Below are 15,030 nucleotides of genomic sequence, written 5' to 3'. Positions count from 1 at the left end.
GTAGGTATACTTAATTATTTTTTAATAACTAGCTCAGTTTCAATCCCCGAGCAAAAGCAAGTTTATTTTCAATACTTGATAATTAATAGGTATGTATGTTATTGTATGAACTCCTCTCCTCAACCTCCACCAACCGATGCAGCCGAACATCTCCTTCTTGAAATAACCCTCTCCCACACGAAAATTCTCCTTGGCGTCTTTTACTGTCCTCACCTTTCCGTTGACTACTTCGATAAACTCGATAATATCCTTGACCAATTTACTCCCCTTTATGATCACACCATTTTAATGGGTGACTTTAACACCTGTCTCCTAAAATCCGATGCTCGCGCGCATAAACTATCTTCCATTGTCAGTTCCTTTAATTTACATATACTCCCTCTTAATCCTACGCATTTCTTCCCTAATTGTGCTCCTTCCCTTTTAGACCTAATCCTAGTTTCCTCTCCTGATAAAATCTCAAAGTTTGGACAGTGTCCTGCGGAGGGATTTTCCTATCATGATCTTATTTTTGTTTCCTATAAACTCCGACCTCCCAAACCTAAACGAAAAACAATCCTGCAGCGCAATTTTAGTGGTATTAATGCGGATAGTCTCCTTGATGATGCGTCCGAGATCAATTGGTCTGTAATTTTTGATGCTCAAGACATCGACGAGAAGGTTAACCTCTTTAACGCACTTATTATAGACCTCTATGATAGGCACGCTCCACTAAAACCAATTAAAATAAAGCACCGGCCTGCTCCATGGTTAACTCCAGAAATTAAATCGATGTTAACTGCCAAAGCCAATGCCAAATCCAAACTGCGATCTGACAATAGTGACGCGCTTCGAGAAAAGTTCAAAAGAATTCGAAATCGCTGTAATACATTATGTAGAGATGCACAAAGACGCCACATTCACAAATCAGTCGAGAACGGCGACTCTGCCAAAGTTTGGAAATTCCTTAAATCCCTTGGTATTGGTAAATCCTCACATAATTCCATATCGTCAAGCGTAAATTTGGATGGCCTGAATACGCATTTCTCATCTCATGTGCAAAATTTCGATGCTGATGTTAAAAAGCGAACCTTAAATAAAATTTCCACAAATCCTAATCCTACACATCCTCCGTTCATTTTTAATCAATTTTCTGATTGTGATGTTAAGAAGAACGTACTATCTATAACCTCTAAAGCAGTTGGCAGTGACTGCATTAGCCGTAATATGATCATCCCAATCCTTGATATCATCCTTCCTGTAATAACTCATATCCTAAATTTCTCCGTTAGTTCACATACATTTCCCAGTGCATGGAAAAATGCACACATTATTCCTCTTCCAAAACTTTCAAAACCTGCCTCGTTTTCCGACTATAGACCTATTTCCATCCTTCCTTTCCTTTCTAAAGTCCTGGAGCGCTTAGTGCAACAGCAGTTAAGTGCCTTCCTTAATAAATATGATCTTTTGAATCCTTTCCAATCCGGCTTCCGTCCTGGTCATAGCACGGTTACTGCTCTTGTTAAAGTCACTGACGACATTCGCTTACACATGGATCAGAAACAACTAACGTTGCTAACATCTCTGGATTTTAGTAATGCGTTCAATACAGTTGACCATGACATCCTTCTTAGCATGTTACGTTCTCTTAATATATCTCCAACAGGTATTGATTGGTTTCGTAGTTATCTACAGGGACGTCAGCAACGCATCCAAGTTGATAATTCTCTTTCTTCTTGGGCTAATGTTACTGCTGGTGTTCCACAAGGTGGTGTGCTTTCCCCTCTTCTTTTTAGTATATTTATAAATTCCATATCCCTAAACATCACTTCTCTCTATCATATGTATGCAGATGACTTTCAAATTTATTGCCACGCAGCGATCGATGATTTGCCGAATGCTGTGAGAACAATGAACAATGACATTTCCACTATTGTCAGATGGAGTTTCAATCATGGCTTAAACGTGAATCCTAATAAGACACAAATTATTGTTTGTGGTACGAAATATTTCGTATCCAGGATAGATTGGACTTCACTGCCGAAAGTAGTAGTTGATGGCGTTGCAATACCATATAGCAACGAAATTAAATGTTTAGGAATTTGGATCGATTCATGCCTAACCTGGAATTATCAAATAAAGGAAGTGCGTAAAAAGGTTTTCGCTGCTGCTAGTTCCATTCGCCGGCTACGCAACTTTCTGCCAATACCAACTAAAATTGCGCTCGTTCAAACACTCCTTTTACCTATAATAGATTATGCCGACGCGTGCTATCCTGACCTATATGAATACCACCTTGACTGCCTTGAGCGCCTTCAAAATTTTTGCATAAGATTTGTGTTTGGCTTGCGCAAATACGATCATGTCTCCGAATTTCGTACTAAGCTCAAATGGCTTCCCATTCGTCTTCGCCGAAATACTCATATCCTTCACCTCCTGTACTGTGTTCTGTTTGATCCGAAAACACCGCAATATTTAAAAGAGAGATTTGAGTTCCTTGTGTCTAATATCCACCCAATTCGATCATCAAACAAGTCTCGTCTGGTCGTACCAGGTCATGTAAATCATATTTATAATTCTTCCTTTACTGTGCGTGCCATCAGACTATGGAACGATCTACCATTAGACATAAGAGAAGCTCAATCTCTACTCACATTCAAAACACTGCTGAAGCGATTTTACCTGTCCAAGTAATTAACTTATCTACCTGTTTAATTTAAAATATCTTTGTATTGATGCTGTCTCCGTATGTGTGTGCTTTTTCGACTAGTAAATAGCTCATTTCTATTTGTATATATGTATATGTATATGTATGTGTATGTATGTATATGTATATTTATGTGTATGTATGTGTATGTATGTGTATGTATGTATGTATTTGTTTGTATGTGTATGTATTTGTATGTATATAATATGGTTGTATTTATGTGTATTTTATTTTATGTATTCTAAACTATAAACGCACCTCTTGCCCATTAACTTTTACTTCCACTGTTTTTCCTTGACCACCAGGTTGTCTGGAAGAGATCGCTGTCTTAGCGATAAGACCGCCTGTTGTGCTCAACTGTGTCTCTTTCTTTTGTATATTTGCTTTTGTAATTTTTATGTCCTGGTGCACAATAAAGTATTTTTGTTTGTTTGTTTGTTATTCTGGTTAATAATATAAGGTGTATCTCTACAAAGTCAATATAGTCAGAGCAAGTAATATGGTCAATATACAGTTTCCATTTTTCCTTCTCAGTATATTATTTGGTAGGTACACAGAAAAATACAATTTTCAGGTTTTTTTTCTATTGTATTTCTGACACATACCTACGAACAATAAAATATTAATAAGTATTTTTTTTAACTCCTAGTTAGTTACCATCGGAAAATAAACATAATAAATAGTATCTAACATATTAGGTATATTATAAAGGCGAAAGTTTGTAAGTATGGATGTATGGATGTTTGTTACTCTTTCACGTAAAAACTACTGAATGAATTTGAATGAAATTTAGCACACATATAGAGGGTAACTTGGATTAACACATAGGATAGGTTTCATCCCGGAAATCCCACGGGAACGGGAACTATGCGGGTTTTTCTTTGAAAACGCGTGCGAAGCCGCGGGCGGAAAGCTAGTTTTACAAATAAAGTACAAATTCGTAGAGCTCTGCGCGTCAAGAATGTCTCGTCACGTCCGTCACGTCCGCGTCACACCACAGACGTCACACGATGTAAGCGTCGCGTCGCGAGTAACAAAATTATTGTTCAAGCGCAACTTTAAAGTCTCATAACTTTTTCATTTTTGAGATATTTTATTGATTTTTTCACACATTATAGGTTTTATTTTAGTTACTTTAATTTTTATAATTTATAAATTTTTAAGCTATTGCGCAGGCCTTGAGCGCGGGGACCGAATCCAGAAATTCCGTAACGAAAAAACCTCACGCTCCCCACTCCGACGGGCTCAAGGTGTGGCTTGAAGGCATGCTATCTTTACCGCGGCAGTCACCAAGTGCCACACGTCTTTTTTTTTGTAAACTTCTCCATTTAGAAACTAGAAGCAGTAAAAGTTAGTCGAAAACTTTCAAAATTCGAATTTCTTTTTACCGCAAAAAGCAATATTATTGCCATTTTATTGATTATATCCAAAATATGAATTTCAAAATCAACAATCAATTTATATTTTATTAATATTTAATGTAATAAAATTAATTCTGATATAATACCTATAGTATAATATACATGAATGCTGAATTAATTTCAATATGGATTAATTTATATATAACTAGCGCCACCTATGAAAAATTTTTAAAAATATGTTTCTTAATTTATCAAACAGATGGCACTGCAACTGTCCAAACTTTTTTTATCTATATAATATATCACACTAATAATATTATAAAGCTGAAGAATTTGTTTATTTGTTTGAACGCGCATAACTCAGGTATTACTGGTACGATTTGAAAAATTCTTTCGGTGTTAATATCCCATTTATCGAGGAAGGCTATAGGCTATATAGGTACCTACTTACCTATCATCACGAGACCAACAGGAGCGGAGCAATGCGGGTGAAACCGCGGAGCACATGTGTTGTATTGAGCACTAGCGCTATCTGCGAGATCGTTCGTATGGCTAAATGTTTAGGGCGGTTTATGGGTATAACCAACATAACAGTCAGTTATAGGGATTAGGCATAGCCCACGACTGATGATTATGATGGCTTGATCATACTTATCAACATAATAATATTGCCATAATTATTATTTAGTACATTATTATGTAGGTAGGTATGATAGATATAGTCCGGGAGCCAGTGACAGATTTTCACAAAATGCATCGCAATCGAAAATTCGTGAAATGTATATTATGGTACTTAAATTACCTACTATGATCTCTCGAGACCATCAGCTGTGACTCCGTGGGTGGAGCGGGCAATGGCAGCCTCCCACGCAAAAGGAAAAAAAAATTCAATCATTTCCTTTTATTTAAAATTGTGTAATCGGTATACCTAGGTACTTAATATATTGAAGGAAAAATTATATCTAATATTTTGAAGGAAAAACAAAGCTCATAGAGTCATAGCACGGTGGATTTGGTAGACGTCAGCACTCAGCTGGCTGCTTGAACATGGAAATTTTATTTTCAATGATTTCCTCTCCACTAAGAAATTAGGTACCTACCTGGTGATCGTTTATATTCTACTAGGTGTCAATGAAAATTAATGTCAGCTTGCTGTATCTTAGTGGAAAGTTTTTGAGTTGGTAGTTCTTCCAAACTTTTTTCCAAATTACCTACCTAGTAGGTACCTACCTATTACCTAGGGGCCATCCATTAATCACGTGATGTTTTTTTTGGTATTTTTTTACCCCTCCTCCCCCTTACTTACTACCCCTCCCCCCTCCCCCCTATATCACGTGTATTTTTTTGTACCTGCAAAGAATCAATTTTGTATTTAAAAAAAAATACTGGTATTTAAGTATCATCTAATTTCATTATAGTAAATTAAAGACTACTATAATAATCGTTCAGGGGTAGACAGAAAGATTGCAGTTTGTTTTTGAATGACATAAAAATACCTAATGAAAGATATGCGAAAAAGTTGTACGCGTTTGACTAAAAATAAATACATAGGTAGGTACCTACGTAACGCCGCTTTTCGGTTGAGTATCGCGCGCTTGTCGAAAAATAAATACACGTGATATATTACTTTGCCCCCCCTCCCCCTTGTGATATTTCGTGATGATTTGATGGACCCCTCCCCCCCCTTTCGAGCCTCACGTGATTAATGGACAGCCCCCTACTTATTAATAATTTTGCAAAAATAATTTCTAAGTTGACTTTAATAAATAAACAAATTCATCGAAAGTAGGTACCTAAAAAAGTGAAAAGAGTAGGTACCTAAGTTGGTAGGCAAATACTACCTAAGTTATCGGACTGGATAGGTTAATTTCATGATAAATTTTAAACAAACCTATTTCATTGTAGGTAGGTAATAGAGACACAATTAATTATTATTCTTTTACTTACATAGGTAGGTATATAAATATATTTTACTTGACTGTATTGATTACCTACCTAGCCTACACTTTAAGTTGTAGTTAAGTCAAAGAGTAGGTAGGTATGTACAGTAACCTACAAGTCTAGAACAAAGATGCAGTAAAAATAATATCAAAATAGCCAAATAGGCAGAAATCCGTACACTATTAAATTTTACTAGGTACCTACGTACCTAGTAGGTACCTACCGATGTTTTGTTTTAAATTCAGGCGGAATAGGTACCTATATTTGACATTTGCTTTGCCTTATTAAATTAAATTATATTTCTTACCTAACTAACTATAAATTATAATCATCTATTCATAATTTCAAGTGTAAGTCTCGAATAAGATAAAAGTCTGTATTTTTGTGGTAGTCCATAAAAACATTAAAGAGGATTATCATCAATTTTGTTGCACTTGTTTTTGACTGAAGTTCTGAGAGCGCGCTTGCTAATGTGTTGAGCACTGACTTTGAATGTGTGTAGGGTCATTATGCTGCATTATTTGTTACGTTTAGGGCTGGGATGGGCCTGTCCCTATCGGTGGCGATTCCTACGCTCCCTTCCGTGGGTATTTGAATAGGCTCGCGCGTTGCGTAACGCGCGGCCAATGACAGCGGCCGTGCACATGCACGGGGCGGAGCCGTTACGTCACTGTGCTCTGCCTCCGCCGGCCGCGCAGCCGCCGCGTGACGTCACGCAGCCTTCGCCCCGCGCCTGCAGCGACCGCAGCGCCCATGCGGCTCGCGGCGTCCGGTCGAAACTCGCGACAAAACACTCGTGCGCTCAAAGATGGCGGATGGGTCGCCCGAGGATCGCGCCGGCCCGAAACAAATGCATGAATTAACTTTTTCCGCGCCTGACCCATCCTGTGGTGACATAAAAAAGTGCAATGGATTGACTCTAGACCGCGACAAAGTGAAGTTATCGTTCTTTACTGAACTTGATAAAAGTGAATCGTGTGAAAAAAGTGAGACGCTCGGCGTGGCCGCCAATCATACCGCGGCGGTCGCCGCACCGAATTCCCAAAAAACTGCAGGGTCCAATGTCGAGGAAGGTGACGATAGGAAGAAAAGATGTTTCGACCGATACGACAGCTCCGAGTCTTCTGACAGGTACTGTACAATTTGTTTTTATTGATAAATTAACTTTTCGGAAGAACTGTTTTGATAGGTGTCGAATGTTAAAAAGTCAATGCTCTAGTGACCGGAGGCTGTTGTGCTGATATTTCGATGTCATGGCCATTTCGACTCACGAGTAACTCCGTATTCGTGTTGCGTGGTTGTAGGCCTATTTCGGTTGAATGCCCGCTAGAGACCTCAAGGCTCAAGATAACTACTAACTGCATCCGTACATCGCGGTTATAGGCAGTAAGATTTACGTTAGCTATTTTGATTTAAGTATTCACTTATAAAGTTATATTGCGTATGATTCGATGTTATTCAAAAAGTTTATAGTGACCTAGGTATCTACTTGTATTGAAATTGAAACGTCCGTAAAGCGTGACCAAAGTTCTTGTTCCTCGGGAACGCTTCTAGAATAGGTAGGCACTTCGGGTTGACTTTAGAAACTTGCGGCACGAATTTCGGCGTGATTTTAATTTTTTTCGATCGATAATAATGCCCCGAAACATACATTAGCGGCTTTTCGTGCGGAAACGTGTAATTACAGAGAAATCTTAATTTTAATTTTTGAGGTTATCAAAATTGTTTGAGTTACATTGACAAAACTACCTACAAGAATTGTGTTTGAAAGAGATAACAAATGTCAAAATGTACATAAAAAACCATAGTTCCTTCATAGTTCATTCAAAAGCATGTTGCTGAGGGACAACAATTCATACGGATTATTGGCGAGTAGTTAGTAGGTAGGTATATGATTGGGGCAACATGGGTATGATCATGAAAAAGTTAATCACTCAGACCCAGACAACCCATTTGTTGCCCCTGATGGGACTCATACTCAAAGAATTGAGTCCCAGTGGCGTGTTGTAAAGAGATTTTTTAAAAAAGATAACTATAACCACCCAAACTTCGATGATATTATTAAAAAGTATAATATGTGGAGACGCTGATTGGAAAAAAATAAAATTGATCCATTCATTGCCCTTGTAAATTGTATCAAACATGTATAATTATTAAAAAAAATGTTTTTTTATTATATGTAGGTAGGTATATTGCACACAAATTGTTAGTAACAGAACCGAATCTGTCCACCCCGATTCCACGTGGTACTTGTCTGTCATACACTAGAGTGTATTAAAAAAGTCGGAGGCGTGGAGGAGCGTGGCGCCCGCGTGTGCTGAGGAGCAGGCAGAGTCAAGCGAGCCGGAGTGGCTGAGGCTGGTCGCCAAAGGCGACCAAAAAGCCGAAGCTACGAAGGCGAGTGAAGACTCCTGCCTGCAACGAGGTACACGGGGGCAAGCGCCACGTTCTGCAGCGCCGGAGCAGTCAAGAAAGCCCATAATCTTCAATATATGTCTAACTACATTTCACTACATAGTATAAAACAAAGTCGCTTTTTCTGTCCCTATTTCCCTATGTCCCTTTGTATGCTTAAATCTTTAAAACTACGCAACGGATTTTGATGCGGTTTTTTTTAATTTAAATTTTTTTGATTCAAGAGGAAGGTTTTAGTATATAATTTATTAGGTTTTAGACAAAGCGGGCGAAGCCGTGGGCGGTAAGCTACTATAAATATAAACTCAAAAAAAATTAAAAAAAAAATAGAAGGGGGGGTTTCCGCACCCCCCCCACTTCACAGGGAGTCTCCCCTTACCTCCCCCCTCCCTTTCCCTCTCCTCCCCCCCCCCTTAATTCGTGCCGCAAATTTCTAAAGAAATACCGGTACTTCAACTAAACAATCACAAATTTTACAAGATTTTCATTTTGTTTTTAGTAAATAGGTATGTAACACAAATGAGTACCTACCTATAATAATAATTTATTCCAGAAGAAATTGATTGATTATTTCAATGATGTTATTTCGAATATGATTACATATCTCACTTAAAATAGGTAGGTAGATAGGTACCTACTTACCTACATTTCAGAATTAAACTCGTCGTTTCAAAAAGTCGTTAACAACTTCGTTTCAATTATATTTTGTAATACCTAACTGCCATGAACCGTCTAACCAAAAAATGAAACTAAAAAGGTAGGTTGGCACCTACCGCTACGTATTTGACGTAAATCGTTTTCATTTTACGCAAATATGTAAATATAAGATGTGAGTACATAGCAACTTATACAATAAATTAGCACGGCTATAAGAAAAATGAAGATTACATAAAAACCTAGTTACACAAATTCGTGATAATTCAAGGCAACGCGTCTTGAACTTGACTTCAATATATTCTTGGTCATTATCACACGACGCGAAATAGTTGATATGATAAAAAATTATCTTTTTGTTTCATGCAAAGATGTTATCTAATGAACATACCTACTTAATCTGGGTAATTACCTACCTGATATGAGTAGGTATTCATTGAGATTGTATTTTGTATTCTTCAGAGGATAATGTTAAGGATAATAACTACATAATAAAAAGGAAAGCCCACAAATGTAATCTAATGAATTGTTGTTTCTGAATGCTTACAAAGTTAATAATTTCTCTGTCTTCATTATAAAAACATTCTTTTTCTTAGAGCCTGCTTCAAAATTTAGGCTTATTATAAAATAGTGTTGGATCATTTCCTAATTAGTATTTATTAGTGTTTAAAATATAAATTAAGTATTAACATACAATTACAATATGCTTTATTTACATTATATTTAAATAAAATAATGTCAATAAATAACAAAATACCTATCTGAATTAAAATTTGTAATTACTATAACTATCTACATATCAATAACTATAAGTTTCAAGGTCATTTAAAAAGGCCTAAACTTAATAAATAAGTATGTCTTTGTATTATTATTGTTAGATCTTAGTATGGATCTTATCCTTTATTTATTTACCTATAACTCTTTTTTAAATAATATTATCTGTCTTGGTCTGGTGGAGCACAGAAGCATCTAAATTATTTCATTCCTTATGTTTATTTATTAGGTAGGTACCTACATATTTAATTCATGAAATTTTGGCAATCAACTTTAGTAAATTTTAAATTTGATTTCATCAAAATTTTCCTTATACTTATTAGTATGAGGAACTTTTTTTGTACTGTACTTTTTTGGTTTAAAAAAAATACATTACATTTTAAATTTGTGACAATTATTTCTTAGTGTCTGATTCAACATTAGCCAAACTAACATACCTAGCTATACAAATATAAGCTTCACAAATGTAATATTAGTAGGATATTTAGTACAAATTGGGGCATAGTTCCATAGTAACTGATATGGCTATAGATAATGTCTCAAGTGGACTTATGTAGGTCAAACATTTAGTTGATAACATAGGTAGGTATATTATAGTATAGTTGGAACAAGCTTACAGGATATCTAACTTGCTTACCAAATTTGCTCAATATATATTCCATCTAGTGGTGCATGTTTCAATTCATATAGGTACATATATGCAATTATTTATTTAAATAAGCGTAAGCGTTTAAATTAGTGTCATAATGATATCTCAATCTCTTGTGTGTAAAATTATTGTTTTGATAAATGAATTTTTCAATATATACTTGATTATTTTATTTGTTTCATCAATTTGGTTAAATTTTTTTTTAATGTTTCCTGAATATTATCTCAATATTAACAAAGGAGAGGCCCGGGCCAACTTTTCTAATACACCTAGCAACTAGGTAGTTATTTAACATTTAATTGCTTTATAGCTATTTTTTATGGGTGCAAAAATAAAAATGCTTTTCATATAATTAATTTCATGTTTTTTTGTTCGGTAGATTTAGTGTCTTAATCATTTTTAGAATAGCTAACTTGGATGTAAGTACTAGAATGAATTCTCAAATTAATATAAATGGATTTTGTTTCTAGTTTTAGTGTAATCTAATTGTTTAAAATTATTCTCTCTAAAATTTTGCTTCGGTTTGCATGATGTTCTTTTAAGTTGTGATTTGTTTTAAGTAATGCATTAGTTTTAAAACATGAGCTTATAAAATAAGCATTTATTTTTGATTCCAAATGTTATAATATATTTTTATGGTGTGGAATAATATTAATTATGAATTGCTTGTGCTGTAAACTGTTATAAACTTTCTATGTATTGTTATTAGTAGATACGGCATTAGCTAGCTTGTTTTGTTCTTATAGCTTTCTAACTAAAACAATATCTATTATTGATCTACATAATATAGTTAATTACATGCTTGGTATTTAATTGCGAATGATATTTCTATGGATGTGATTGTGTTTGGTATTATGCGGGTAGTTTATATCTTTTTCTAAAAATTGCTTAATAAATTCGTAAAAAGTTATTTTATGTAGTCAGTAGATGTTTTATTAAATGTGGTAAATAACATTCATATATATTTGCGTACAATTATTGCGTGTATAGTTTATGAAAATATCCCTACGGGTAAGTATAATATTGATAATAATTATATATGCTTTCAGTGCTTTAACAGTTAGAAGAATACAACATACGACTTATGTTTCCGTCTGTATGCGGGTTAAAAATTGACGTTTCTAATTTCTATACATCAAGAAGTTCACTTACTATCCGATCCTAATCGCTCGTTTGTGAAATTGTATCCATCCGTTAAAAAGTGGCTATTAAAATGGAAAAAAATAATAGCATTTTAATATCTGTTAGTGCGGAGTGCAGATAGGAATACGGGCGTAATTACATCAAGTGCAACGTATGTAATCATTGTGTAGATGCATTTCCCAGTGGTTGCGTGTAGTCGGTTCGATTTGTTGACGGAAAAATTACCGTGGGTCAGTAAACTTGCCCGCTTGCTTGCATATTTAAAGTGCTATGTCTAAACGCAATTTGTGTTCAATTAGCAATGTGATTTGTGTATGATGGATGGTATTTTTTATTGCGAAATGGAATATTTATATACGATAGGTCTGTTGTTTGTCTGTTGTAGGTATTGTGTTTTACATAGATGAATTTTGAGCGGTCTTGAATATTTAATTTCTATACAATCAAGGGAAAAGGAGAAAATAAAGTTATATTCTAGAAATCAGTGGTGAAAATAATAAAATATATATATAGATAAGTATGGAATGATCATAACGTACAGAACGTATCTCCGTAGGCAGTCTACGTAAAAGATTATTATGGTCATCTTGGTGAAGGACTTTCTAAGATAAGGTTACATTTAATGCTATGCAAAAGATGATAACTATTAACTTTAATATTATGTATGTATTTTGTACAGTCTAGACTAGGTAGATAACAATTTAATGTTTTGCAATTTTGCGAGTTTGATAATTGATTTTGGATGATTTTATTACTGGCTGGATCAGATTATTAATGAATAATTAAAAATAATGATATAACTTTCGTTAAATCATGACACAATTTTGTACTGCAAAATTTGATAATTCACGTTCAAAAAGAAACAGCGATTCGTTGTAATGCATTTCAGCGGACTCATTTCATCAGAACAAACGACTGACCACACGCATCGGCCGTGTAATATATGCAATTAACGAATAATTTTTACAGCGCAATAAACAAGATGTTAAAGTTGACTCGTCGCGCTAAAACGTCTATACGCTTTTGTATCTCCGGTGCGAAAGTTCCGATCGAAACAAAACAAGGATAGTATGGGTTCGCGCTAAGGTGGAGGGTGCGCGGTAAAATAAAAAGTTAGAACTTCTAACCGGGCGAGGAACGGGTTTGAGACGCGCTGTGGGCTGTAGCTGCCACTGGCATTGGTAATTAAATGTTAGTTTGTCATATATAATATTTAACATAGAGAAAACTAAGTTTATAATTATGTACGTGATTCTAGTTTGATATGTTATTTGTATAAATTTATGTATATCATATGTACGTCTCTTTTAGGAATACATGATTTCTTTACAATTCATTGATGTTAAATATTGATGATTACATACAAGATAAGAAAATTCCCTTTTAAAGAATGAAAATAACTGGTTTTATTCGCAATAAATCTCTTCGTATTATCATTGAAAATTACTATGTCTCGATGAAAAACTGGCTTTTTGCGTTATTATCGCATCAAAATACATGACGTTCTGGGAATCGGTCACTCTCCACAGACATTCTGTAGAATGAGTCTAGTTGTAACACGAAGTATGTACTCCTCACAACACGTTAGCGTAATATAATATACGCGGGCAACTTGTTACTTAGCACGGGTCATTAATTTCACCATCATTACAGCCGGGTATCATATTTCTTAGTTGCTTTAATAAGTAAAGCATTTTTTTCTCGTCTCTAGGGTAATTCATGTAAGTATTATTGATTACATAATTTTTCCTCTTAAAAACACTAATTGGGTACCGTATATGCAAATAAAGTATTCTATGTAGTTTATAAATAAACTTGTTTTTTATCATTAGCATTAAACATTGCATGGTGTGAGGCGATTGGAATATAATTAGAAAGATCACTCGATTGTGAATATATTATCTTTCTAATCGACTTCAGTAAGTCATGTCATTCGGTCAAACTATTAGTTTGATGACTAATGTATGATCCAGAAGTATCTAATTATAACGAATGTAACAAGTGAAAGAAACAGGTACATAATTAAATGCACGTCGATAGCGAATTGGATTTTTAGATATGGTTTGAAAATAATATGGTATCTTTGCGGTCGAACGATGGCCGCGTGGTAACGGCTCGCTGCTGTTACACGAACTGTGACGGTCATTAACTGCTCGTTATGAGAAAACTTGAAGGTATCGTGTGAAGTACGGACAAAATATTATATGTTTATAATACTTATAATTATTGACGATACGATCGAGCGCCAGCAATCATGACCAAGCATTTGAATCGGGACAATTTGCTCTCGGGCAAGAATTTAATGAGAAGTGAGCTCAAAATATTTGGTCAGTAACAAATTCTCTTTAGGTATTGGCATGGGCGTTACATAATTATACCAAACGTGGTACTCATTGTCTACCGTTTAATAATTATTATACCTTATCTAGTGTATAAATTTATAGAATACAATCGTAATATTTTACCTTATTTATAATTGAAAGGTTTTTATATTGTATTCTTAATTAACCATTGTAAACTTATAAATAAAAATGCAAATATAAATTAAAAATTTCAAATAAAACAGCTCGCGTAAAAACTACACATTCCATTATTCATGCTACAAGGTTAAATTGTAAATTTTACTTGATAAAACAAAGAAATTAAGTGTGCTTGTTTTCTCTACATCGATTAAAATTGTGCCGTGTCAGCTGAGTGCAACGGCAGACGGCTACATACCACCGCGCGCGGACCGGTCACCCCCCGCGCCCGCGTTAGAAGCGTGCGCGGGCGCATTGGCCCTGCGCGGCCCGGGAAATGCATAACGTGATTTGATTTTGGAACGGTTCTTGATGCAACTGAATTGATGCTTTTAGGCTATGTTCTTCCACGAAGGAAATTGTTGCGTGCTGTTTGCGTTTTACTGGGCTGTCGGATATGGAAATTGATTGAGTACCTAATGCAGTAACAGATATCTTGTTTGTAGATAGGTACTATAACGATGGATTTTGTTTGCAATGAATCGGAGAATTGAAGAATTAACACAAATATTTAGCAGATATATTACTGAACAAAGTTTGGCTTTGGTTATTAGTTATTTTCTTGAATGTCCTAAAGTTATTCTATCGAGATACACATACAAAAATAATTTTATTACCCGATTTATACCATGTTGCCGTGGTCCAAGCAGGTATTGAGTCACCGAAGCATTGATGGGCGTTCAACTATATTTGTGTTTTTATTTTATGTGCCTCGGCTCATGCATATAGCACTGATGGATGGCATGCAATGTATGGGATCTTCTACTTACATAATTATAGACGGGTTTGATTATTATAAAAGCGATTGTTAAAAAAATGTGGTTTTTAAATTCCGAATAGGAATGTTATTTTTTAATAGATTGTATACAAACCTGAAGTACTCGGCAT

At 35.1% G+C, this 15,030-nt stretch overlaps 1 protein-coding gene across 2 annotated transcripts in view; it reads left to right on the top strand.

Moving 5' to 3' along the window:
- The first annotated feature begins 6,775 nt into the window (after positions 1 to 6,775).
- The window catches only part of LOC123692141 (myb-like protein U), a 128,193-nt gene continuing 119,938 nt past the window's right edge, over positions 6,776 to 15,030 (top strand). For both annotated transcript variants that reach the window (XM_045636821.1, XM_045636820.1), the window contains exon 1: positions 6,776 to 7,119. In XM_045636821.1, coding sequence (XP_045492777.1) covers positions 6,797 to 7,119 — 323 coding nt within the window. In that variant the 5' untranslated portion in view covers positions 6,776 to 6,796. The remainder of the gene's footprint in view (positions 7,120 to 15,030) is intronic.

Source organism: Colias croceus, chromosome 5, assembly GCF_905220415.1.
Source record: "Colias croceus chromosome 5, ilColCroc2.1".
Classification (NCBI taxonomy): Eukaryota; Metazoa; Arthropoda; class Insecta; order Lepidoptera; family Pieridae; genus Colias; species Colias croceus.
Note: the sequence above shows the minus strand (reverse complement) of the source record. Positions and strands in the feature narration are given on the sequence as shown.